This window comes from Ailuropoda melanoleuca, chromosome 11, assembly GCF_002007445.2.
Source record: "Ailuropoda melanoleuca isolate Jingjing chromosome 11, ASM200744v2, whole genome shotgun sequence".
Lineage (NCBI taxonomy): Eukaryota > Metazoa > Chordata > Mammalia > Carnivora > Ursidae > Ailuropoda > Ailuropoda melanoleuca.
The window spans coordinates 22,598,032-22,624,745 of NC_048228.1; the positions used below are offsets into that span (position 1 = coordinate 22,598,032).

The 26,714-nt window shown below is 37.5% G+C and overlaps 1 protein-coding gene across 1 annotated transcript in view; it reads right to left on the bottom strand.

The window, feature by feature from the left end:
* The window catches only part of SEC24B (SEC24 homolog B, COPII coat complex component), a 109,494-nt gene that overhangs the window by 64,450 nt on the left and 18,330 nt on the right, over window positions 1-26,714 (bottom strand). Inside the window, 1 exon segment of the mRNA XM_034672118.1 lies at window positions 3,775-4,524. Within this exon segment, the coding sequence (XP_034528009.1) occupies window positions 3,775-4,524 (750 nt within the window).

Genomic DNA, 26,714 nt, shown 5'->3' on the forward strand with positions numbered 1-26,714 from the left:
TACTGATGTCATGTATATTGTGGATTTTTATACAGGATTATATAGATGTTTATTATTATTAATTTTATAAGTAATTTTTAAAATGCTTTTTGTTTTAGAAAATTGCACATAGTAAAATACCATTAACTAGACAGTACTATTTCATAATATGCTATTAATATGTGATTCTTAAGCAAAAAAAGTAAAAATAATTTTAATGAAAATAATATTTTCTGGCAAAACTCTTACTTCTTAGCCAAGATTTATCTAGCTAATTTTTAAAATTATATACTTTTCAAAACAAAGGGATAGTAAAAAAATTTAAGAAAATAATTTTAAATGTTTCAATACTCATCTTGCTATCAAAGATGGTATCTTTTTATCCCGAAGTCACACTCAACTAACTTCATCTCAAAGTAGAAAAAACCTTCTAAGCCTTCAGAGATTTACCTACTGTAGCAGTGTAATGAAATGACATTTTTTACACACCAGCCAAAATTTCACCCTAAGTTAACAAACATAGCACCCAAGACATACCTACTTGGGATAGACCTTTTAATTTAAAAAAAAAAAAAAAAAAATTGAAGTTCTAGGGCTGAGTTATACCAACATGTTCTTATAAAATAAAGAGGCGAGTGAGGTAAAATTAAAGTTCTCTTTTACCCCAATGTTTCTGAACATGAACTCAATGACTGCCTAAAAATAACATCATGTATTCAGCAATATGTTTTTGGTAATCACTTAACTCAGGTTCATGCTTTCGGATCGCCAACACTTTATAAGTTGTTTAAGAACTTTAGTTACACTCGAAAATGAAACTAGCATAATCAAGTAATAAAAAAGTGCAATCATTTTTGTTAATTACTCGATGACTGAATTTCACCCAAAACTATGTTTAATACCTAAGATCATTATTCTAATGTGACAATATTATTTAAGGGCATCCAAAGCAATTAAAACTTGTCTGTCTTTCTAGAAAATTTAAATCAATATTCTCATGGTTGCCAAACCTTGTACCCAGGCACCCAAGTCACCGTGGCAAAAATTCACAGGGTTCCAAAGGATGTTTTATTTTTTTAAAATGAATTCAGTTTATTATGTTCCAGTATAGTACATTTATGTGCTAAGATTAAGTAGGTTCTATTTAGTAAAAGTAACATAAATTAACCAAAAAATTACAAATTTCAATAAGTTTCATGTTATTTATTGTATCATACAAAATAGTTCCACGCTATTGAATGATTAACTTAAGTATGATACTTGTACGTGTGTAGAGAATTTTGAGAAGGACACACAAAAAATTGCTGTGATTATCTCTGAAAATTAGTGGTCAAAATTTCTAGTGGTAGGGAACTTTTACTTTCCATTTTATCCATTTCTTTGAACTCCTTCTATGTACATTTGTCATTTTTTCATTATAAAAAACTACCAAGGGATGTTTTAAATTTCTAAGAGAAACACAGTGGTATCTGTCAAATACCTTGTGAATTATTACTACTAAGTTACTTGGGGAACCAAGAAAAATAATATTGACATCATCGACTCAACTGAGAAAATTTGAGAACTTCCATAATATTTCATTTCAAAGTAGGTTTTAAAAGTAACCTCTTTATTTCTTTTGAAATGGTGAAAAATAAGTGTCAAATTAACCTGATATATGTCAATCTCCAAACTATAATTAGAGTAGCTTACCAATCCAAAGGCACAACCCCACCCCCCAGCTTAACATGAATTAATTTCTAAAATTATATTTATTATGGCTTTCACAGTATAGTACTAGGATTAAAAGAATGAAAATATACCCCATCTCTACATATAAAGAACTAATTACTAGTTATTCAAATAGAAGGTAATTTTATAATTATTCTTTTTTTAATGTTTTTTTCAAGGATAGCGCTTCCCAATTAGGTATTCCGTTCATTAGCCAAGTGGCCCCATATTTCCCTGATTCTACATCTCGGTATAATTGGTTCCATCCAGGGTCCCACTCCCACCTCAGAAATATAACAGGAATTACCTGTAATTTTTTTTTTTCTTTTGGTCACGAAAGTCACAAAATCCTTAAGTCAGAGGGACCTTAGGCTAAGCTGATCTGTAAAAACACTGCTGAAAGAAGAGAACGAAAACAGATTTTCTAGGGGACAGAAAGCCCTCATTCTGAGAAGGGAAGGCTAAGAATCAAAGAAATTGAGCTCCAGGACAAACCTGGTTTCTAACATTAATGACCACAAGCAGGCAACCTAACTTGGATAGCTTTCCTCATTTGTAAAACAAAAAGAAACAGAACTTGAATTTTTACGAGGCATCGTAAGATCAAGTCAGAAATACAGATTCCCAAGACTAGCCTGGAGTTTCTATTCTAGCTCAGTAAGTAAGGTTGAAGATCACAATCCGTGCAAGTGATTTTGGTACACAGCCAGACTTGGGAACTGTGACAGATGCTTTAAGTTGATTTACCCAAGACCCAGTCAATGCCAACCCCTTTCTTTCTTGCCTGCCTCCACTGTGAAGGCTACAAAGCTATTCATTTTCTAACCTTCCCTAAAATAAGGGATTGTCTTTTAAAACAGCTATGGCAAACGACAGGGAAAGTCTGTTAGTACCATCACCCCATCTTCTTTCCTCTCCATTCTTCCTGCTTTTAACTCTGACCTGATGTCTACAGGCACAAAGTTATCCTGTTTCCAGAAATCAACATGCAGAGGATGGTAGACTAGAGAGAGAAGAGACACTGAGGACATCTGGATCCACTACATCCGCCTAGGCTTCTTGTTATGTGAGAAAAATACCACCTTTTTTGTTTAAACCAGTACTAGTTGCTTGAAGCCAAAAGGGTTTCTAAATAACAGCAGTGAAAGAATAGATGATCTCAAGTATACGGTTCAGATATAATATTCCAAAGTTCTAATTTTAAGTAATCTAACTGTCCAGGGAAGGATACTTTTCTATGGCATCCCTGACTCATGGCTGTTTGGACTCTGATATGCAATTTAAAGACGTCATTCAGAAAACGACCACAGCTGCACCAGTTCCCATTCTTTACATACATTTTCATTTATTTCAAGAGCATACTTTGTTAAGTTCAAGCTACAAGTTGAATTAAAATGAGTATATGATAAGGAAATCCCACACTAAAATGACTACATAACTTACATAATTTTTAAACTAATAAATTTAACTACATCTTGGTTTAGGAAGGTCAGAAAGACTAACTAGAAGACTATTTGTCATGTATCTTTCTTCATCTTCCCCAGCCTTCATCTTAATTTACCAATCTGGGAAGAGAAAACATAAGCTTTAGCATGTATTTCTACATATTTTATGTGTGTGTGTGTGTGTGTGTGTGTGTGTGTGTGTGTGTGTGTGTGTGTATACACACACTCTGGCTGGAATAGTAACTGTCCCAAGGTTGAACAATATAAAAAAGAAAGTAGTGGCTAATAAAGCATATACCCAAATAGACCCTTCTCTTTTGCCCTTGACCTACCTCATACTAAAGACAACTACAGCAGAGGCATAAAATATATCACTAAATATTGACTGAGATCCCAGTCATGACAAGGAACACAGCAATGCAAGGTGATGGTTGGGTGGCTAACTGAACTGGTGAAGGGGAAGGGTTCAGGGAGATGTTGTAAAACACCACAATAAATAAAGCAGATAAACCGCAAAGGTGAGCTAATTTTCGATTTTTCTATTAAGCAATATCATCTTAAACCTTCATGCAAATAAAAACCTGACTGGAAATGCACTGATTATTCAGCCATGCTTTGGTGAACTTTCCATTCAACCTACCAGTATTTGTTGGGTTGCTGTTGGCTGTAGCCAGGGAGCCAGTGTGGTTTCGGATGAGATTATCTTGGGTTGACGGAAGGCCTGAAGCTGACCATGAGAGAGTATTGCATCCCGAAAGACTCTGCTGCTGGTGGTACTGGTGTGATGGAGGAGGTGGAAGTGGTGATGGATGACTGATGGCTGTACTGTGACCAGAAAATGAGTTATCTCTGACCGGCCTGACAGTCGGAGCATTCTGTGAGGTAAACATTTGTTGCCCATATGGATCACCAGCAGGCAGAGAGGGATACGAAACACTAGAATACGCAGCACTAGAAACAGTTGACATAGCATAGTGACCACAAGTAGAGGGAAATCCCTGAGAAGCAACAGAAGAGTTGGCAGAGTACATGGCTGGACTACTGTAGTGATTCACAAAAGGGGAGTACAGCTGGGAGGCACTCGTATGCAAATGTGATGTTGATGAGGCGGCACCCTGGAAAGATCCCGGAGCAGATCCCACAATACGAGTGGCAGGAGGAGCCCTGCCATACATATGCTGTGCTCCTGGTTGTTGGCTTGCTGTATTAGGAGTCACCACATTTTGTGTCGGTACCGTATAGAGACCAGAGTAGTAATCACCACACTGGCTATCCAATGGCAATGAGGTCATTTTCCCAGGTCCTTGAGGATAATGTCCTGAGGGAGCAATATAGTTTTGAGGATGCAATCCATACCCCGATGGAACCTGCATTTGACTCTGTGCTGGACCTGAAAAAGAAGAGCAAACATTTATAGGGCTGGCAAGGAGATAGTTAATTTTTAAACTAAATTCCCATCAAATGTTGCCCTAATTAATTTACTTCTCCATAATCCCAAATTGTCACAAAAAATATATACTGTTATAGACCCACTGTGGTACCTAGCCTCCAAGATGGCCCCCAGCGATCCCTACCTCCTGGTATTCATACCCTTCTATATGAGTTTAAACACTCCCACAATATACCAAGACTGAGTTGTGTGGCCAATAGCATCATCGCAGAGATAATATTATATCGCTTTCAAGATTAGCCTAATCTTGGGTGCTGGCTTCCCTCTCTTAGATCACCCAGCTTGAAAAAGCTGCCAAATTGTGAAGAGCCCTATGGAAAAATCCATGAGGTGAGAAACTGAACTCTGTGGCCAATAGCCAAGGAGAAACTGGGGCCTGCCAAAAACCACATCAGTGAACTTGGAAGCAGATTCTTCATACCCAGTAGAATCTTGAGAAAACTACAGCCCCAGCTGGCAGCCTGACTACAATCTCATGACATCCAAAGTCAGAACCACCCAGTGAGGCTGCTCCCAAGTTCATGTCCTTCAGAAACTATGAGATTAAATATTTGTTGTTTAAGCAACTAAATTTTGGGGCATTTTGTTATGCAGCAATAGGTTAACTATTATACCCAGTATAGACAAAGTGCAAACCTTTTTTATTAGCTTCTCTAAAACAATAAAAGTCACAACATATCCATGGTAAAAAAAAAAAAAAAAAGAAATTCAAACAATGAAGAATACAAAGTAAAAAGTACAATTCCCCCTTTCCCTGGTAGCTGATATCCTTTTTCCCCACACGTAGCTATTACTTAATGGCTTTCTGTGTATCCTTCATGACATAGTTCAGCAACTTGCTTTTCTTTTACTTACTGTGTCCTGAATATCCTTCTGTTAGTATAGATAAATCTTCACTATTCCTCTAAAAATCTATCTAGTATTTCATTAGAGATGTAATATTATTTACTAAATCTCCTTTGATGAATATTTCAGAGAGTGAACAATTTATATTTATGAGATCAACCTCTGTGATGAATCTACAGGATAAATTCCTCGAAGTGAAACTGAAGGTTCAAAGGGTTTGTGCTTTTAAAATTGACAATTATTGCCAAGCATCTCTTTAAAAGTCTACCAATTTATACCTCCTATGAAAAATGCTTAGGAATGCCTCATCGTCCCAACACTGAGTAACATTTCAATCTCTGCCAATCTGATAGGGGAGAAACATTTCAGTTTTCAGTACTTAACTATGAATAATGCTGAGAATCTTTCCAAATATTTCTTAGCTACTTAGGTGTATTTCTTTGTTATTTGCCCCTTTCCTACAGGGTTGTGTTTTCCATAATGATTTATAAATGTTCCTGTACATTGAAATATTTAACCTTATGTTATTACTATGTACTACATGTATTTTCCCTTGGGTTACTGTTTTTTTTTTTTTTAAGATTTTTTATTTATTCGACAGAGATAGAGACAGCCAGCGAGAGAGGGAACACAAGCAGGGGAGTGAGAGAGGAAGAAGCAGGCTCATAGCGGAAGAGCCCGATGTGGGGCTCGATCCCGTAACGCCGGGATCACGCCCTGAGCCGAAGGCAGACGCTTAACCGCTGTGCCACCCAGGCGCCCCTTGGGTTACTGTTTTTTGACCTTATTCATTTTTAAATCATACTTCAAGAACCTTCCCTATTCTAATATTATATAAATATATACTCATGTTTTCCTCTAATGCTTTTAATACTTATACTAACATATATTCATTTCTTTGACCACTACAGAATGGTATTTTTTATCAATACCATTCAAATTAACATTTAGTATTACTTTTATTAATATTATAAATATCATTAAACATATTACCTTATGTGACACTCACTGTCCCATGAAGTAAATGATACCATTATACCCCCTTTACAAATTAGGTTAATGCACAGAAGTTAAGCCCTTTAATACAGTCACATACTTAGGAAGTAACAGGACTAAGATAAATCAAGAAACCTGGCTCAAATCCATGGTTTTAAACAATGATCTCCCACCCATACTATACTAAAGTCTGGCTGGCTTTCTTCAGCCCAGCAAATGGTCCATCATCCCAAACAATGGAATTCCAGCCTTGGTTCCAACTAAGGGCAAACTTTATCCCAGAATCTAATTCTCCTATGTTGTGGAAGGAAATCGTTATACCTCAAATGAACAGATAACAAAAAAAATATATTCACAAGCTGTTTCAAGTTCACTGACACAAAGGAAGTGCCACTGTATTCCTTGATATGATAATGTGTAAAAATATAAAACATAAAAATATAAAAATACTTATTATAAAAGATATATGAATAGAGCTTATCTTTCCTTATTCTCTTTTCAATTTCTACTCAATAATGTAGTGGCATCTTAATTTTGGTCACATAAATACAGATTCTATGGCAGAAAAAATATAACTTACATAATCAAACTGTAAGGAAAAAATAACATCCACACTTTTATAATTCCAAGAAGTATACAAAGAACCCAAACTCAGCAACCCCATTTTACTGGGTGTATAATGTCCTTTTCTTACAGGATATTTTACATGGTCATAGTTCACCTGAAAGAATTTATTTACTTAAAAGGAAAAGAGTCGATAGGAATCTTTCATTAACGTGCCAAAAAAATGTGAAATGTTCTCCCTCTCTTCCTTCTTTAAATATACAAAGATGGTCTGCTACTCTTGACTTCAGTCTCAGAAAGCTCTATACTGCTTAAGACTTTATCAGTGAAGAGAAGAGCCAAGTCAGAGTTAGATAATACTTAAATATCTATCCATTTAATAAATAATGTGGCTCGGGGCGCCTGGGTGGCACAGCAGTTAAGCGTCTGCCTTCGGCTCAGGGCGTGATCCCGGCGTTATGGGTTCGAGCCCCACATCAGGCTCTTCAGCTGTGAGCCTGTTTCTTCCTCTCCCACTCCCCCTGCTTGTGTTCCCTCTCTCGCTGGCTGTCTCTATCTCTGTCAAATAAATAAATAAAATCTTTAAAACACAATCAATCAATCAATCAATCAATAATGTGGCTCATCCATGCTACATGATCTGAAAACAGGGAAACAGTCATCAGTATGTCCAAGCTACTCAAATGTCATTCTTCTAAAACTTTAACAGCAATGTTGTATCTAGATGCTAAAATTTATCAGAAGTGAACTACCCACCAGAGGAAACCTTTTTACTTCTCAGTCCATCAAAGAAAGCACTTACTTTGGGGGAATGTGAAGGTGTGCACAGCTAATTATATGTTGATGCTCACCATTCCTTACTCTATATCAAGATCTAAATGTTCTAAATGTATGAGAAGTATGTGAAAATAATTTGGTCAAAATGATAAATGAATCAAGACTCCTTTGGAAGAAAAATATTTCCTTTCAAATATTTTAAATCAATTTTCAAAAGCCTCTGTTTAAAAAAAATAAACAAAAGGATCAGCTTAAAAGAAAAGAAAATGGTATCTAGGATAAGTAAAATATTTTTAAAAAATTTGTCTTACTGTGGCCTAACAAGAAACACATTTTCTTCAACTTTAAAATGTATTAGATAACTCTCGTAACTTTATTAGGGTATAATACCAAAACTAATATTAAAGTTTTATTTCTTCTGCATACTCTAATACCAAGCCTGGCAAGTATTACAAATACAGAAGTTACATAAACCTATGCTCTTTTATTTTTAACACAATCTGTAGAGTAAATTATGGGCATTTCATTAGTATTAGCAGTTTCATTTGCCTGTATTTCCTATAATTCTCTTGGTAACTGTGGTAGTTTTAAAACATGGTCCCCAAATTCTTTGATACTACGCTGATTAAAGGGTGAAATCTGTCTACTTCCGCTGAATTTGAGCAGGCTTATAAGAGCTTCCACCAATAAAGACTGACAGAAGCGAAGCTGCATGACTTCCCTGTTGGTCAGAGACAATTCAGTCTCTATGTTGTTTGATGGAACATTTGCATGTGGATCCCTGAACAGCTGGATATGTAGGAAGTCCAATTATTCCACAGCTGCTACGGTCTGGGGAAGTCAAACTACATGGAGCTGTCCCTTTTAGGCACTCAGGTTTAAAGTTCGAGTTTTTGAGTCATTCTAACCTGGGTGCCAGCCATGTGAATAAATGAGCCTTCCAGATCACTTCAAAGTTCAGCCATCAAAACACCTCTGAGTCTTCCAAGCTGAGGCCCTACACATCATAGAGCAGAGAAAAGCCATTTTGGACTCTGCTCTGTGCAAATTCCTGATCAACAGAATCTGTGAGAATAAAATATTTGTTTTAACCATTAAGTTTTGGAATAATTTGTTATGTAGCAATAGCAACTGAAAGCAACAACTAATTACTATTTTTAAAAGTTCAGAATCCAGGGGCGCCTGGGTGGCACAGCGGTTAAGCGTCTGCCTTCAGCTCAGGGCGTGATCCCGGCGTTGTGGGATCGAGCCCCACATCAGGCTCCTGTGCTGTGGGCCTGCTTCTTCCTCTCCCACTCCCCCTGCTTGTGTTCCCTCTCTCGCTGGCTGTCTCTATCTCTGTCAGGTAAATAAATAAAATCTTTAAAAAAAAAAAAAAAAAGTTCAGAATCCAGGGACTCCTGGGGGGCTCAGTTGGTTAAGCGTCTGCCTTAGGCTCAGGTCATGATCCCAGGGACCTGGGATCCAGTCCCACATTGGGCTCCTTGCTCAGCAGGGAGCCTGCTTCTCCCTCTGCCTGGCGCTCCCCCTGCTTGTGTGCTCTCTCTGACAAATAAATAAGTAAAATCTTAAAAAAAAAAAAAAAGTTCAGAATCCAGATTCTAAAACTGAAAGACATCCATCTTTACCTAACATATTCTTAAAAGTCCAGACAACATAGTTTCAATAAGTCTTACAAAAGAAAATGTTATCTTCAAATAAGTTAAACATAATATGTGTGTGTATATATATATATATACACAGAATGCACTAAGTTGTCCTATTCTGTTAGAAAAATAGTTCCTTCCTAGAATATATTATTTGAGAGCTATAAAGCTTAAGTAAAATACAGAAAAGAAAAACTGAATCAAGTACACTAGGAAAGAATGAAAGATTAAAAACAACTAAGGGCTGAAAACTGGATCTATCACAAGAGGTAAAAACACCTGGAATTATATACATGTGCTATAGACTGCACTATCCAATACAGAAGCCACTAGTGACACATGGCTATTGCATACTAGAATACAGCTGATCTGAACTGAGAAGTGCTTTAAGTATAAAATACACACTGGATTTAAAAAAAACAACATGAAAAGAGTAAGACATCTCAGTAATTTTTAAATATTGAATACATGTTAAAATGACAATGTTTTATATATTGTGATAATTGGATAAAGTGAAATTGATTTCAGTCCTTTTTGCTTTTTTAATTTGCTTTTTATATATTGTGATATATGATAAACTGAAATTGATCTTACTTCTTTTTGCTATTTAAAATTACATGTGCAGCTTACATTAAATTCCTACTGAATACAACTATAAGACAGAAAAATACAAAGAGAAAGGAGAATATCAGTATATATGGAATGCTTTCAACCTAGGCCTAAACATTTAAGTTGGACGTTAGTAGAAACATTAATTATAGAAGTATTTTGAGGTACTACCAAATTTCATTAATGCTACTGATTTCTAAAGAAAACAAAAATAACTGGCTTCCTGGGATAATTTAGATGCACATCTTTTTTTGGATTCAAAATGATTCTGCAGCATATAAGACTGCTGGTATTTTAATACTTCTAAAGTAGAGAGAGACAAAGGCTGTGGAGGAAAGGATAAACTAGTTATATATGTGGATGGTCAAATTTTTGAAAAATAACTCTAGAAGTATTTTTCTTATTACAAATTTTATATATAGTCATTGCAAAAAGAGGTACAGGAAATTATCAAATAAAAATCATCCATAATCTTATTACCTAAGATAACTGCTATCAATATTCTGATGCATAGCTACCCAATAATTTCTTTTTGGATTTATCTAATTAATTTAGTTAAACAAAAGTAGAATTATAACGTACATTTTTTAGTGATTTGTTTATGTAGCCTGACTTGAATATCTTTCCATCATGATTTTTAAATGTCTGAATGAAATATCCATTACATAGATTTACCTTATTTTAATCACTTTTCTATTAATAGCCATTTAGGTTGTTTTCCATTTTTTAAAAAACATTAAACCACACGATGATAAATATATTTGTAGGTAAGTCTGTGTGTTCATTCAACTTACTTTTCTGAAAGCTATTTCCTGTCAGTTACAATTGTTGGGTCAAGTCCCTAGCTAGCAGCTTAACTGTACAAAGGCAACACACTGAGATGCCCAGTAAAAAAAAAAAAAAAAAAAACAGGCAGAGACCAGAATCAAAGTGGTCCCAAAAGTTGAATTTAGCAGACAAAGGCTTCAAAGCAGCTATTATAAATATATTCAAAACAAGAAAATATATTCAAAGAATTGAAAAAAAATCATCAGTAAATGAACAGATGATATCAAAACAGAAATGAAAACTATTCTGAGAATCAAAATATTCAAAATAAAGCTGAAATAAACATGCTAGATGGTTTCAACAGTATGGCAGAAGAATGAATCAATGAACCTGAAAACTAATCAATAAAATGATCCAGTTTTGGGGTGCCTGGTTGGCTCAGTTGGTAGAGCATGAGACTCTTGGTCTTGGGGTTATGAGTTTAAGTCCCACATTGGGTGCAGAGCTGACTCAAAAATTAATAATAAATAAATACAATGACCCAATTAAAAAAAGCAGAGAAGACTGAAGGAAAAGCAAAGAAGGCTGCGCAACAACATGAAGCAGTCTAACATTTATGTGACTAAGAAGGGTAGTAGGTTGAACTGTGGCCTCCCAAAAGATACATCCACATCCTAATCCCCAGAATGTGTAAAAATGATTTTATATGGAAAAGGATGAATATTATCTTTTATGACAGAAGACATGACTAAGTTAAGGATCTTGAGATTATGTGAGTGAGTCCTAAATGCGATCACATGTATCTTTATAAGATGCACATGAAGAGAAGACACACACGCTGAAGAAAAGGCAATTGACAGGATAAAGCAGAGTGCTGTAGCCAAAATACAGGGAATGTCAACAGTCAACCAAAAGCTGGAAGAGACGAGGAAAAGATTCTCCCTTACAGAGAGAATGTGGCCCTGTCAAACACCTGAATTTCACACTTCTGGTCTCCAGAACCAGAAGAGAACACATTCTGTTGTTTTAGGCTACCCAGTTTGTAGTACTTGGTTATAGCCAACCCAGGAAACTCATACAGTAAGGATATAGAATAGCAATTCTCAAAAGTGTAGTACATAGAACCCTGATAATACTGGAGACTCCTGGAGGACCCACAGATAAAAACTACTTTCATAATAGTATTAAAATATCTGCCTTCTTTACTGTGTTGACATTTGTACTAATGTCACAAAAGCAATGACAGGTAACATGCTGGTCCTGTGGCATAAACTGAAGCAATGACACCAAGCAACACTAGTAATTACCATATTCTTCACTACCAGGCACACTCACAGTAAAAAAAATAAATAAAAAATTTTTAAAAAGCCACTCCCCTATTCAACAATGTTCAGGATTTACTAGCTATTTCAGTAAGGCAGTAAGGAGAAATAAATAGCATACAGATTGGAAAAGAAGAAATAAAATGTATTTACAGAATGACAGGATTTAAAAAAAGGAAGAAAAAGAAAGAAGAAAAGTCTGGAACCAATAATAAGTGAGTTTCTCAAAGTCACCAGATAAAAGGTCAGTATGTAAGAGTCAAATCCACTTCTCAAACTCAATAAAGAATAGGATTTACAATTTTTTAAAAACAATATTATTTATAATATTACAAAAAAAGTACTTAAAATATAAATCTAATGAAATATATGAAGGGCCTATATGCTGAAAACTACAAAACACTGATGAAAGAAATCTAGGATTTCTTTAAATAAATGGAATGATATACCATATTTGTGGGCTGAAAGACTTGGTATTAAGATCTAAATTATCTCAGTTTTTACCTGTAAGTTTGATGTAATCCGGATACAAATACCAATAGCCTCTTTTATAGATATCAACAAGCTGATTCTAAAATTCCTATGGAAAGGCAAAGGTACTAAAATCTCAAACAAAAACAAAAACTCTGAAAAAGCACAGTAGGAGGACTCATATTACCCAATTCAAGGCTTGCTTTATATGCTATAATAATCAAGAAAGTGTGGTACCAGTGAAAGGACAGACATGCAGAACATAATAAAAAGTCTGGAAATAGAGCCACAAAAATACATCCAACTGATTTTTGACAATGATGTCAAGTCAATTCATTGATCTGATAACCAACTGAACTGATAGTATTTTCAACAAATGCTGCTGCCATAGTCCATATTCAAAAAAATGAACCTCAACACATGTCTAAGGTCTTAAGCAAAATTTAAGTCAAAATGAATCATAGATCTAAAAGTAAAATTTAAAAACTCCTAGGAGAAAATACAGAAAAATATGTAGGCATGATCAAGAACAGAAAATACTGAGAAAAGAGACTATCAAATTAAAAACTTTTGCTTTACATAAAGTACCAAGGGAGTAAGACAAGCTACAGACAAGGAGATAATATTTGTACATCACATGCCCAATCATTTGTATCCAGAATTTATTAAGAACTTTTAAAATCAATAGTAAGATAAGACGACAACCCAACCAAAAAATTGGTAAAAGGTCTGAAAATAGAACCGCGAAAGAAGATATTGGGATGGCAATAAACATACACAAAGATGCTCATCATTAATCATTTGGGAATGCAAATGAAACCATGAAATACTGCTATACATCCATTAGAATGACTAAACCAAGAAAAAAATCTCAGAATATCAAATGTTNTATTAAGAACTTTTAAAATCAATAGTAAGATAAGACGACAACCCAACCAAAAAAATTGGTAAAAGGTCTGAAAATAGAACCGCGAAAGAAGATATTGGGATGGCAATAAACATACACAAAGATGCTCATCATTAATCATTTGGGAATGCAAATGAAACCATGAAATACTGCTATACATCCATTAGAATGACTAAACCAAGAAAAAAATCTCAGAATATCAAATGTTGGCAAAGATGGGGTCCAACAAGAACTCTCATTCATTACTGGAGGGGATGCAAATAGTACTATTTTGCCACCTTGGAAAATAGTTTGGCAAGTTCAAGTAGAGTTAAATATATACAGTTGACCTTTGAATAACACAGAGGTCAGGGGCAAGAACCCTCTGCACAGCTGAAAATCTGAGTATAACTTTTGACTCCCCCAAAACTTAACTACTAATAGTCTGTTGACCAGAAGCCTTATCAGTAACATAAACTTAACACATATTTCGTATGTTACTATACTACATTCTTACAATAAGCTATAAACAGGAAAATGTTACTAAGAAAATCATAAGGAAGAGAACACATTTACAGTACTGTATTTATCGAAAAAAATCTGCAAATAAGTGGACCCATGCAGTTTAAACCTGTGTTGTTTAGAGTCAACTGTATTTACCATTTGACCCAGCAGGGCTACTTTCACGTTTACGTAAGCGAGTCAAAAACTTGCGTTCACATAAAAACCAGCACATGAATGTCCACAGCAGCTTTATTCACAATCACCAAAAACGAGAAATAATCAAGATATTCAACAACAGTGGATGGTTAAACAATCCTGGTACACACATACAATAGAATAGTTTACAGCAATAAAACGGAAGAGACAACGGATTCATCCAACAGCAGAGATGAATGTAACTCACTGAGAGAAACCAAACCCAAAGACTATATATTTTATGGTTCCATTTATATGACATTCTGGAAAAGCAGAATGACAGAATTGGAAAGCAGAGCAATAGTTGTCAGGGCTGATAGAGGAAGAGATGATGATTACAAGGGGACTACATTAAGGACATTTTTTATAGTAACAGAACTGTTCTATATGATACTGTGGTGGTAGGTACTTGACTGCATGCATTTGTCAAAACCCACAGAGCTGTACACTGCAAAGAATGAAAGCAAGTTGTACTATACACAGATTTTTGTTTAAAAAAATCAACCAGGATGTTAAAATAATCTAAGATAGAATGAAGACTGACAAATCAGTCTAACCGCATTACATGTATGATAACCCAACTGAAGGATGTTTAGGTAATATACACACACAGATGGATAGATGTAGATATAATTACGGAGATGTTTACATACATAATTTAGTAGATACATATGTATCTCCTAACTCTGTCTACTGAGAAAGCCCAGAAGCAGTGATACGCCACTAGCTACGACCGCATCCAGGGCCCAGTTCTCAGTTTCTAAATACCATGCCCCAACAGAAGGAACCAGGGCTCCTCGGACAAAGGACTGATTCTAGTGCTGGGACAGGGCAAGGACAAAATGGAGTATCCTGTAGTGTCAGAAAGCAGGGAAACCATTGAAAAACAAAAGGGTGGCGGCAGAGACACAGGAGACAACCTGAAAGAGCTGCCAATGGCCAAAGCTGTAACAACCGGAGCAACAAATATAAATAACAATAGTACTAGATTATAATTTAAAGAATTAATATTTATGAGTCCACAATAGTATAAATGACTAAAAACATTTTAAAATGGGAAAAAAGGGGCAAGTCTTCCTTATGGAAAAATTCCAAATAATAAATGTAGACTAAACGAGGGAAAGAGAAAATTACCATTAGAATTCCACAGTAAAAATCACTACAGGTGCAAGCCACTGAGGAATGCTAAAATCAGTGCATGAAATTTTAAGCAACAGTATAGTAAAGTATCTCCCCAAGAATATTTATGAATCACTGTGATGATTTTAGCATATGCCTACAAATTATTTGATACACCTCACTGTAGAAGGTGGAGCTTAATTCTTAACTATCTTCCGTTGAATGTAGGCTGAAGTTAAGTTACTTCTGACAAACAGTAGAAAAAAGGTATTAATTTTGCAGTGGAGGAAGCTGGCAGCCCCTATTATAGACTGAATATGCCCCCCCTTCATATGTTGAAGCTCCATCCCCCACTTTGATAGTTTTAAGGTTCTCTCCTCATGCATGCAAAAAAGTCATGTAAGTACGCAGCAAGAGGGTGGTTATTTGAAAGCCAGGAACAGGGTCTTTATCAGAACCCAACTATGCTGTCACTCTGAACCTAGACTTCTGGTCTCCAAAACTGTGAGAAAATAAATGTCTATGGCTTAAGCCACCCAATCTATAATATTTTGTCACAGAGGCCTGAGCTAAGACATTCCTTCAATCAAGTGTCCAAGGTTAACATGACCAGTAATAAAACAAGCTGATACATATAATCCCTGATATGATGTCCTAAGAAGGGCACTTCACTCTGTGGTATTCTTCCTAAAAATTCACAAATTCTAAAGAATACACCCCAGTCTAATCATGAGAAAGCATCAGTAGAGTGAGGAGCTGTCTATAAAATAATTAACCTATCCTGTCAAAGTCCTAAAAAACAAACAAAAAGACTAAGAAACTGTCACACATCAGAGGAGACTAAGGACACATGACAACTAAACGCAAGAGTATATCCTGGACTGTATCCAGGAACAGAAAAAAAAATGGTGGAAATGGTATAGTTTAGCTAATGGTATTTCAGCAATGTTAATTTCCTAGTTTTTTTTTTTTTAAAGATTTTATTTATTTATTCGACAGAGATAGAGACAGCCAGCGAGAGAGGGTACACAAGCAGGGGGAGTGGGAGAGGAAGAAGCAGGCTCATAGCAGAGGAGCCTGATGTGGGGCTCGAACCCATAACGCCGGGATCACACCCTGAGCCGAAGGCAGACACTTAACTGCTGTGCCACCCAGGCGCCCCTAATTTCCTAGTTTTGATAAGTGTACCATGGTTTTGTAAGATGTTAGTTAAGACATGAGAAGATGTAATACTTAAGAGGAAGCTGACTGAAGAACAATTCATTTTCTGTACTCTTTGCATCACTTCTGCAAACCCAAAATTATTACAAAATAAGTTTTTAAAACATTGATGGAAAAAAGTCCTGGCCATGACTTATTAAATTATATGACACAATTTTTAAAAAGATTTTATTTATTCATTTGAGAGAGTGTGTGCACGCACAAGTGAGGGAGAGGGAGGCAGACTCCTTGCAGAGCAGGAGAGGAGGGAGTCTGATGAGGCAGGGGCTCCATCCCAGGACCCCGGAGATCATGACCTGAGCGGAAGGCAGACGCTTAACTGACTGAGTCACCCAGGCGCCCCTGTACATTATTTCTTTTTTTTTTTTTTCCAAGATTTTATTTATTTATTTGACAGAGATAGAGACAGCCAGCGAGAGAGGGGACACAAGCAGGGGGAGTGGGAGAGGAAGAAGCAGGCTCATAGCGGAAGAGCCTGATGTGGGGCTCGATCCCATAACGCTGGGATCACGCCCTGAGCCTAAGGCAGACGCTTAACTGACTGAGTCACCCAGTCGCCCCTGTACATTATTTCTTAGACTAATGACTGCACCACACATAACCAGAGTGATTTTCCTAAAAGGCAAATCTGGTTATGTTATTTCTTTGCTTAAAGCTAATGGTTTTTCTTCCAAATTCTTTAACATAATCTGTAAAACAATGCAAGCTACAATAATCCCTCCCCCACCTCAAACGTCCATGTCCTAATCACCAGAACACGTGGATATGATAGGTTACATGGCAAAAGGAGTTGAGGTTACAGGCTGTATTAGGGTTGTTAATCAGCTGACCTTAAAACTGGAAGAAAAGCCTCGATTACCTAGGTGAGTTCAACGTAATCACAAGAGTCCTCAGAAGCAGGAGAGAGTCAGGGAGACGTGACTACAGAAGATCCTCAGAGATGAAGCCAGACGTTGCCGGCTTTGAAGACAGAAAGAGGGGAACATGAATCAAGGAATGCGAGCAGCCTCTACAAGTGGGAAAAGGCAAAGAAATGGATACTCTCCCTCAGCCTCTGGGAGGGAATTCAGCCCTACTGACACCTTGACTTCAGCCCTGTTAGACTTCTACAGATGATGAATTCATGTTATTATAAGCCACGAATCTGTGGTAAATTTGTTACAGCAGCAAAGAGAAAACGAACGCGAAGGCCCTTCGTGATCTGACCCCTGCTCACCCCTTCTACTTTACCGCTCACCACTCTTTCTCGCAGTGATTTTCAACACGTGTATCTTAATATACGGCTCGACTACCAGTCATTCGCATGGGTCTATCAAAGTCTGACCAGTATATAAAACGCAATTTTGCTAAACTAAGGGTGCCTATTGTTAGGTCAAAGAGTCACAGAATGATGACCTAGTAGGAAGAGAGCAAAGAGGCACAACATCAGGAAAGAGTATACACTAGGGCTTTACCTCAAAGGGCCATCAAAGGGGTTGGTGAGCACAGAATACAGTTACGTTGCCTTGTAAAGGCTTCTGAAGGGGATCAAATAAACATGGGATACCTTTCTGAAATTTGTTTTAAGATACAGATGTCTAAAGTTTAATTCCTTCAAGAATGCCACCAACTAAAATTTTAGCACTAAAGTAGCCATGACTATGAAAAGGCTGAGAACCACTGTTCCCACACACACTCTGACCATACAAAATTTTTCTTAGGCCATGTCTGTTCACCTCTGACCCTTCACACAGGCTCTTCCCTGTACCTGGAACCTTCAAAAATTCCCTCGTTCCCCTTCATCTGATCACCTCTCACTTGTTCTTCAGATCTCAGTTTAGCTCTTCTTCTAGAAAACATGTGCTAACCCTACAAGTGAATGCCTACTTAAAGTTGCATCTACAGTATCTTGGACCACAAAGATAGCACTTTTCACATGGTACTGTAATTGGCTGCAACTCTCTAAGTGAAAAACCAGTCTAGCTTGCTCTCTCAGCGCTATCATATTCCTAAAGCTCAGCATAGTGCCTGGCTCATGGAAACCATTCCCATATTTTTGGGGTGGGGGGAAGAAGCCTAGCAAATAATCATCAAATATTTCTGTATCAGGCATTTCCCTCATCATGATGTATCAACAAGGGCTACATGATAAGTAAAAAGTCAGAACACAAAACTTCAAGAGCTTTCACGACTTAAAGCAATTTATACTCTAGTACAAGAACAGATACATAGATCTGAATTTTTTAATGTGGCATTTTACACATTTTACTCTGTATTAATTCAAGTATAAGAACATCATTTGTAACAAAAGGAAAATAATAATATAGTGTATTTCATTACCTCTAAGGCGTTTTGATGCTGCCCCTTGTTAAACTTACCAGGTATATTAGCTTCTGCTACTGTAACAAATTACCACAAATTTAGTGGCTTAAAACAACACAAATTTACTATTCTACAATTCTGGAGGTCAGAAGCCCAAACTCAGTGCACTGAACTAAGTCAAAGTGTCATGGGCAGAGATGACTCCTTCTGAGGCTCCAAAAGAGAACATTTCCGTGCTTTTTTCAGCTTCTAGTGGCCACCTGCATTCTTTGGCTTATGGCCCCTTCATCCATCTTCAAAGCACATTACTCCTACCCCTGCTTCTGTGGTCACATTACTTTCTCTGCTGGCTGACTCCTCCTGATTCCCACTTAACAGGTCTGTTGTGATTATATCAGGCCCACCCAGATCCAGGATACTATTCCCATTCTTTTTTTTTTTTAATTTATTTTATTTTATTTTTTAAAAAAGATTTTATTTATTCATTTGTCAGAGAGAGAGCACGCGCACAAGCAGGGGGAGCAGCAGGCAGAGGGAGAAGCAGGCTCCCAGCTGAGAAAGGAGCTAAATGAGGGACTCGATCCAGGACCCTGGGATCATGACCTGAGCTGAAGGCAGACGCTTAACCAACCAAGCCACAAGCCACCCAGGCATCCCAATGGCCCCAATTCTTAATCGTAGCTACAAATGTTTCATAGATCAGGATGGAAACATATCAGAGGGCCATTACTCAGCTCACACATCAGCTGTCAATGGCAGGTTTTCACACAGTTATACCATAACTTCTATAGTTTCAGTAAAGCCAATTTTAAAATTTCACCAATTCTAAGATGCCCCCAAATTCAGAGATAAAAATGTGAAAAAAAAAGTGTCTTAGAATCAATGAAGTAATATAATTCCTACATCCACCAAATGGCTTAACTCAGTGACTCACAAAAAGAGCATTGACAAATCTCTGAAAAACAGAAAAACGCAGGTTATATATAATCTCTGAAAAGTTTCTACATTCTTAGCCTCAAGTGAGGTATATCTGTATAAAAAAGGAAACTGATTATTCTAACATATTATCTACTCACTGGTACCAATCTGACTTGAGAAGTAAACAAAAGATTTTTAATAAATATACCTTTTAATGGAGGTGCTTAGCTGGTCAGCCTGACTGATACCATCAGTTAGATACAGCCTCCAGTTTTCTATAAGCATCTATGCCCTCCTTGGAAAGACTCAATCATCACAAGATCTACCCAAAGGATCTATCTGCCTCAGGGACATAATCTCCTTCCAGAGACTAGATTCCCACCAAAGGAAAATTTATTCTATTCTTGCTGTAAGCAAGCCAGACACGAAAAATCCATATTTACAAGGTAAATATTTTATGGAATGTCTAGTCCCTATACATTTATAAAAAAAGTTAATCATAAGCTCTCTTTAAATAAATGAGTTTCTTCATCCTCTCCCTTGTCAGAGAAGTAACATTTTTAACATCAAGAACATTTGTTTCATTAGTCTTTTTCTGAATCACATTTCAATTTAAAGTTTTTTTTTCATTATCTTTAAAAGAACATCAAGGTCAGCAAGTACAAGCCCCTCTATCCTACAGAGACACACTCATACAAACTTAGAGAGGCAGGATCAGATATAAGAATGTAATTTATTCATCACTAAACTACCAAGAAATAGGTCAATATTCAGCCACTAATGCATTTTAACAATCATTCTTGTTAAAATATTTCTGAACCATGGGGCGCCTGAGTGGCTCAGTCGTTAAGCGTCTGCCTTCGGCTCAGGGCGTGATCCCAGCGTTCTGGGATCGAGCCCCATATCAGTCTCCTCTGCTGGGAGCCTGCTTCTTCCTCTCCCACTCCCCCTGCCTGTGTTCCCTCTCTCGCTGGCTGTCTCTCTCTCTCTGTCAAATAAATAAATAAAATCTTAAAAAAAAATTGTTTATAAAAAAAAAAATTTCTGAACCAGCTGGTAAATAGCACACAGCCCTGACCTGCTTCCCTGTTAAACCCCACAATGCTGGTCCCTTGCCCCAGACCTCCAAGACCTCCTCATGATCCAGCAACTAAAAGACTAATAATGCCTGGCACATTACAGGCTTATAGAATCCTGCTCTCTTGTCAAGGCTGGTATCCATTCAGTCATCAGTATACACAGGACTGATTACTGAATATTTTGGATATAGGACCTCTGACAATGTTGCTAATATATAAATTTTTTACAAGCATAAAAAATATATGACCACCACATCCCCTAAAGAAATCTGCAATTAGAAGTCCTAGTGATTTTAAAAATGAGGAATTCCTAGGGCACCTGGGTGCCTCAGTAGGTTGGGCATCCAACTCTTGATTTCAGCTCAGGTCAAGATCTCAGGGTCCTGCGATGGAGCCCCACACCAAGCTCTGAGCTCAGCGCTCAGCGGGGAGTCTTCCTCTCCCTCTGCCCCCCCTCACTTGCATGCGTTCTCTAAAATTAACAAATCTTTAAGAAAGATAAGGAATTCCAATTACATCTGGATACCCTGGATTATTTTTTTTTTCAGATTTTATTTATTTATTTGACAGAGATAGAGACAGCCAGCGAGAGAGGGAACACAAGCAGGGGGAATGGGAAAGGAAGAAGCAGGCTCATAGCAGAAGAGCCTGATGTGGGGCTCGATCCCATAACGCCGGGATCAAGCCCTGAGCCGAAGGCAGACGCTTAACCGCTGTGCCACCCAGACGCCCCTGGATTATTCTTTTCTAATGGAAGACTAATAGTTACAAAAGTTAACTGTCCGAGCCATTGTTGGCAGACAGAGCCTCCAGACAGACACAGCCTATCTGACCATTTGGATGAAATCTCACTGCATTAAGTCCATCAGTTTTCCTCTTTGGCGGCCATAATTATGAGTGTTAAGAGTAAAGGGACCAACAGAAAACCGATACCGGTTGAGAACCTACTACACACGAGGTACTTTGCTTTTCTCTACACAGACTTACATAATTTCTACAACAATCCTGTGAAGTATCACTATCATCATTTTACAGACAAATGGGGACATGCAAGGTCACTAATTTACACAGATTCAAAGAACTGGTAAATAGTGAAGAAGCCAGGCATTGCAGGTTCCAAAGCTCATTTCACAATACCTGTTTCTCAGAAATACTAGGAAAAACAAGCAAGTTAAGACTTGGCCATTGGCTCAGGCAAGGCATTTTACTACTCCCTCGCCTCCCTACTTCATCCTGCTTTTCCTTGGTTCCTATAACAAGCAGCTTCCAGCAGAGAATTTTAGAAAACTTGAAACCAATTAAATCCACCTTGCCACAAGCCAGCTAGCTGAGGTCGTTGGACTATTAGAGGGAACCTTCCAAGAGATCTGTTGGAGAGAGGAAGGCCTGGGCAGTGGAAGAAAATAATAAAAGACAGAAACAGTGATAGAGCCTTAAATACAGGAAAGGATAAGGAGACCTGGCCATACACAGATCCTTTCAGGGGCCAGCCTTCAAAAACAATAGTGAATATGAAGCCAAGTTCACTTACTCAGCTGGGTGCCTACTGCCTGCTGCCACTGGGAATATGATGAGGAAAACTCATACAGTCACTGCCATCTGAAGATTCACATCCTGGTGTTCTGAAGGAGATGGAGTGTAGGGGACTCTCATTTGCTAAGTATCTCATTTTGCTAAGCACCAGGTACTTTAAAAATAGTAACTCATTTAATATAATTCTCTCAACAACTCTAGAAGGAAGGTATTATTATTCCCTTAAGCTCAGAGATGTTAAGTAATTACCTCTGCAAAATCTGGAGCCGTATCAAAGCCGACAACCATTTCACTAGCCCACACCTTCTGACAATTCTGAATATAACATGATCTGCTCTCACATGCAGGGCTGACTGAGAAGATGCTCTCATTTCTAGGAAAGTCCATTGAAGACTGGCTCAAAAATCTGTCCTATTTCAACATCTTTACGCATCTAATACTTCAGGGTTTATAGATAATTAGAAAAATGAAGTTAGGTGAAATACTATAATCAGTGGTAATGAATGGTGTTTACAAAAATTATTACAGATATAATCTCAGAAACCTGGGGGGAGGGAGTGGAGTGGGAGTTAAGACACCGCAAATAACTAACGCAATACATGCAGCAATGAAAAATAAAATTTAAACCCAGATAAAAGACACTTATTTATATAAGGAATGATTTTTAAGGTTTTCAAGATATTAATTAGCTTAGAAGGAAATGATGTATCCAGATGGTTACATTACACCATGGCAGTATCTTCACCAGAGGACCTGACGCTTCTGCTCAGCTGGAAAGGAAGACTAGAAACCTGAGACACTGATTCTGCTCTGATCAAAAGGAACTTACTTCAGACACACTAGGGAGGTTTTTATCCTTTTAAATTTTGCATGTGCTCTCAAAGCTGAAGGGTTTCCTATAACTGACCAGATAGTACTGCTGAGTGAATGGTATGTTTATATCTTCCATAATGGATCCCAATAATTCCCATTACTAACTAACTCATCTTTCTCACATTACTGGCAACTGAAATGATAAACTGCCAGTAGTATCATTCCTGGAAAAGGCATATGGAAGGAAGAAAATACATTTTCATTTGAAAATGAGAACCATTTGCTTCCTAAAAGTAGAATTAAGCAGTAGTGGATTACTGTTAAATCTGAGTGCCCTCCCCCCAAAAAAACTTTCAAAATATCTCTTTCAATTTAAGTCAACTGGGAGAAACTCTGGAATTACACCATCATATTACCAGGATATTATTTCACCCAGTCTTCCCTTCTTTGAGGACTGGGCTTTGGAGAGACTCTCAAAAGGCAGAGTAGAAGCTGGAAAATATCCAACTAACACTTCAGATGGAAATACAAATAATTCTAAAAGCCCATATGCTGCCAGTGAAAAACTAAAGTATAGAAATACAAGTACACAAAAGGAAGTTCAAGAGAAGTATGTCACAGACTCAAAGTCAAGTTGTATCTTCAAATGACTGGGGAAAAGCATGTGAGCAGTTAAAACTAGAACACAAAAGTGATAATGAAGTCTCAGTTTTCTGCCTATTCCCTACCCTTTGCAAAAATATATCAAAATCTCTAAAAAGACCTTCTACAGTCTCCTAATAGAGATCTGGACTTGGAATTAGGAAGACTGAATTGGGACTTGATGTAACAAATGTTTAATGAATACCTGAATATACAGCAGTGACAAGAGAGACAAAACTGCTACCCTCACAAAGTTTACACAGGAATTGGTGAAAATCATACACCTAGCCTTTCCGGATCTTGATTTCATTTATAAAATTGGAGAAGTGGACCAGGTGTTTTTCAGACTGCACTCCCAAAACACCTGAACCTTTACCTCTATTTTAACCATTAACAGCTTTGCTTTTTTTCTGATTTCTCCATCAGTGCTCTATCCACTACTTCCTTTGGAAAAATAAATCTGTTTTTTAAAATGTTGGATAAGTACTAAAATAAGCGATCTCTAGATACCATTCCAGTTTAACAATTCGGTCAGCTGTAATGTTTCATACGCACACTTCTGACCTGTTTCTTTTCACCATGTCTGGAATTCCATAGAGACACATTAAAAGGCAAACTATTTCATGCAGGGCTAAAGAATAAACCAAAACCCCAAAGGACTGCTTAATCTTTATCTATAAATGCCAACACAATGTAGCAAAATTTTTTTTCTAAGACTAGCAAAAAAACAAAAACAGATTAGATCTCGTTACTTCTCTAAGCTACTTCCTTCCACAAACAGAACAAAAAAATTGGCCCTAGTTCTTTATCTTTTTTTTAATTGAGGTATAATTGACATACGCTCTATTACTTTCCAGTATGCAACATAATGATTCAATATTTGTATAAATTACAAAATGATCACTAGAATAAGTCTAGTTAACGTCTGTCACCATACATAATTACAGATCTTTTTCCTTGTGATGAGAACTGGTAAAATTTACTCTCTTAGCCAAGTTCTTTATATTAATTTCCAAATTCCCAGCAATGACATTTAAATCGTTTCTGCAACCTGACCCCTTTTTAAGCATTCCTTTCAGATTCAATGCCTTGGGTTCTCCCTATTACCCAGCACACTTCTTTGCCTCTTGACAGCTTAGTTTCTAAACATACCATGCACTTTCACAATTTGAGACTTTTGTTCACGCTGTAACCTCTGCCTCAAGACAGTCTTGCCCTCCTATCCCTACCCATCAAATCCCTCAAGGTCAGAATCAACCCGAATGTCAACAAAATAAAGGTGAATTTACCAGAAAGGCAGGGATTCTGCTTTCCACTAGGCTAATCTTACGTATCCAACTGGTAAACATGCAACAAATGCTGAAATGAATTATGTTAAAGTAATGATTACAAACAGTAAAACAAAGCATCATCATCTATATTTGGCTTCTAATGTTCTTACAGATTTAATATCCTCATTACAATTGATATCCTGGCATTTCTTGAGCCTTCACAAAATTTGTGAGGCTAAGACAGCTTTTGGCTCTTTAAAAATCATTCACTAACAAAATAATGCATACCCAGAAAGTCAAGAAAAGACAATCCCTGGATCACTGTTAAACATGGGTTTACAATATTCCAAAAGACTTGGAATCTCTTCTTAAATAAACATGTGCTAGTTCCTTCACATACAAAACGGTTTAAAAACAAAACAAAAACAACAATTTGTATCAAGTTTACAAGGACAAAAACTGTTCAGAAATATCTTTATGTATGTTCAGGACAAGAACACAAAACCTACAACACTGTTCACATTCAGACCCACGCTACTAAACAATGACCACTGGAAGTAAAACATGTAGTATGGACAAGCACAGCTGATCCACAGGATATTAAGCCTAAGACATCACTTTTATGAAAAAAAATTGAACCTCTGATTCTCAGGATAAACGGTATTCATGTTTCAGCATCAGCTGAAAAACTACATATTGGCTGAACTGATTTAATACAGCCCAATGAATTTTCATTAACAAACTGGATTAAACAGGTCAGTCCAACAGCTGTCTGAAAGTACTAGTGTAGTTTTGTTCTCTTACAAAAACAGGGCATTTTTCTAAAGCATTTAATTACTTTCGAGCGTTCTCATCTAAAATACCATCAAGTTTATAACGTGAGTTCCCCCTTCCGCGGCCCCATCCACAAACACTCAGATCCCAAAGATTAGGTAATAAATACCCTAGAAATAATCATTTTTCACTTGAACTCCTGCATACTAAAAGCCTACGACCTTAGCATGAAAGCGGCTTTCAAGTTGCACTGGCTGCTGCCTGTTCGGAGGCCTTTCTTCCCTCAAAGCGGGGCTAACTCTGGCACGCTTTTCTATTTCCGAAAGTGAAGCCGGGGAAAAAAGCCACGCAGATCTAAAGGTATTCGTTTAAATCCGTTCGACCCCGGCTCCCTTTCCACCACCACCCGCGAACTCCAAACGCTAGAGCAGCAGCCGCAGCAGCAATGACAGATCTTGCGGCCGAACTGGGTCAGGGTTACGGTTACACTTGTGTTGCATATTTATACCCTTTTGTCTACAAACTTGAGCGCTAACTGAAGTTCCTTTCAAGGCAACGTGCTCGCTGGGCCGCAGAAATCAAAGCAATCTTCCCGAGACGGGAAGGGCACACTCCGTGCAGCTCGACGGCTACACCAAGCTTCCCCACACCACGCACTCTGCGGCCTCGGCTTTTCGCCGGCGAAAGGGTCGCTCGGGGCAGCTCCCCCGCGCTCAGGTTGGGTAGGAGGGTTTTTAAAGAGGACCTCGGCCCCTCCTTTTCCACCTCCCCCACTAACCCCGGGCGTTTTCGGGCCTAGGGTCACATTACGTAAACAGCCCCGGCCCCAGCTTTCCCAGGTCGGCCCCCGCCCCCACGCCGGGGCGCCCCTCCCC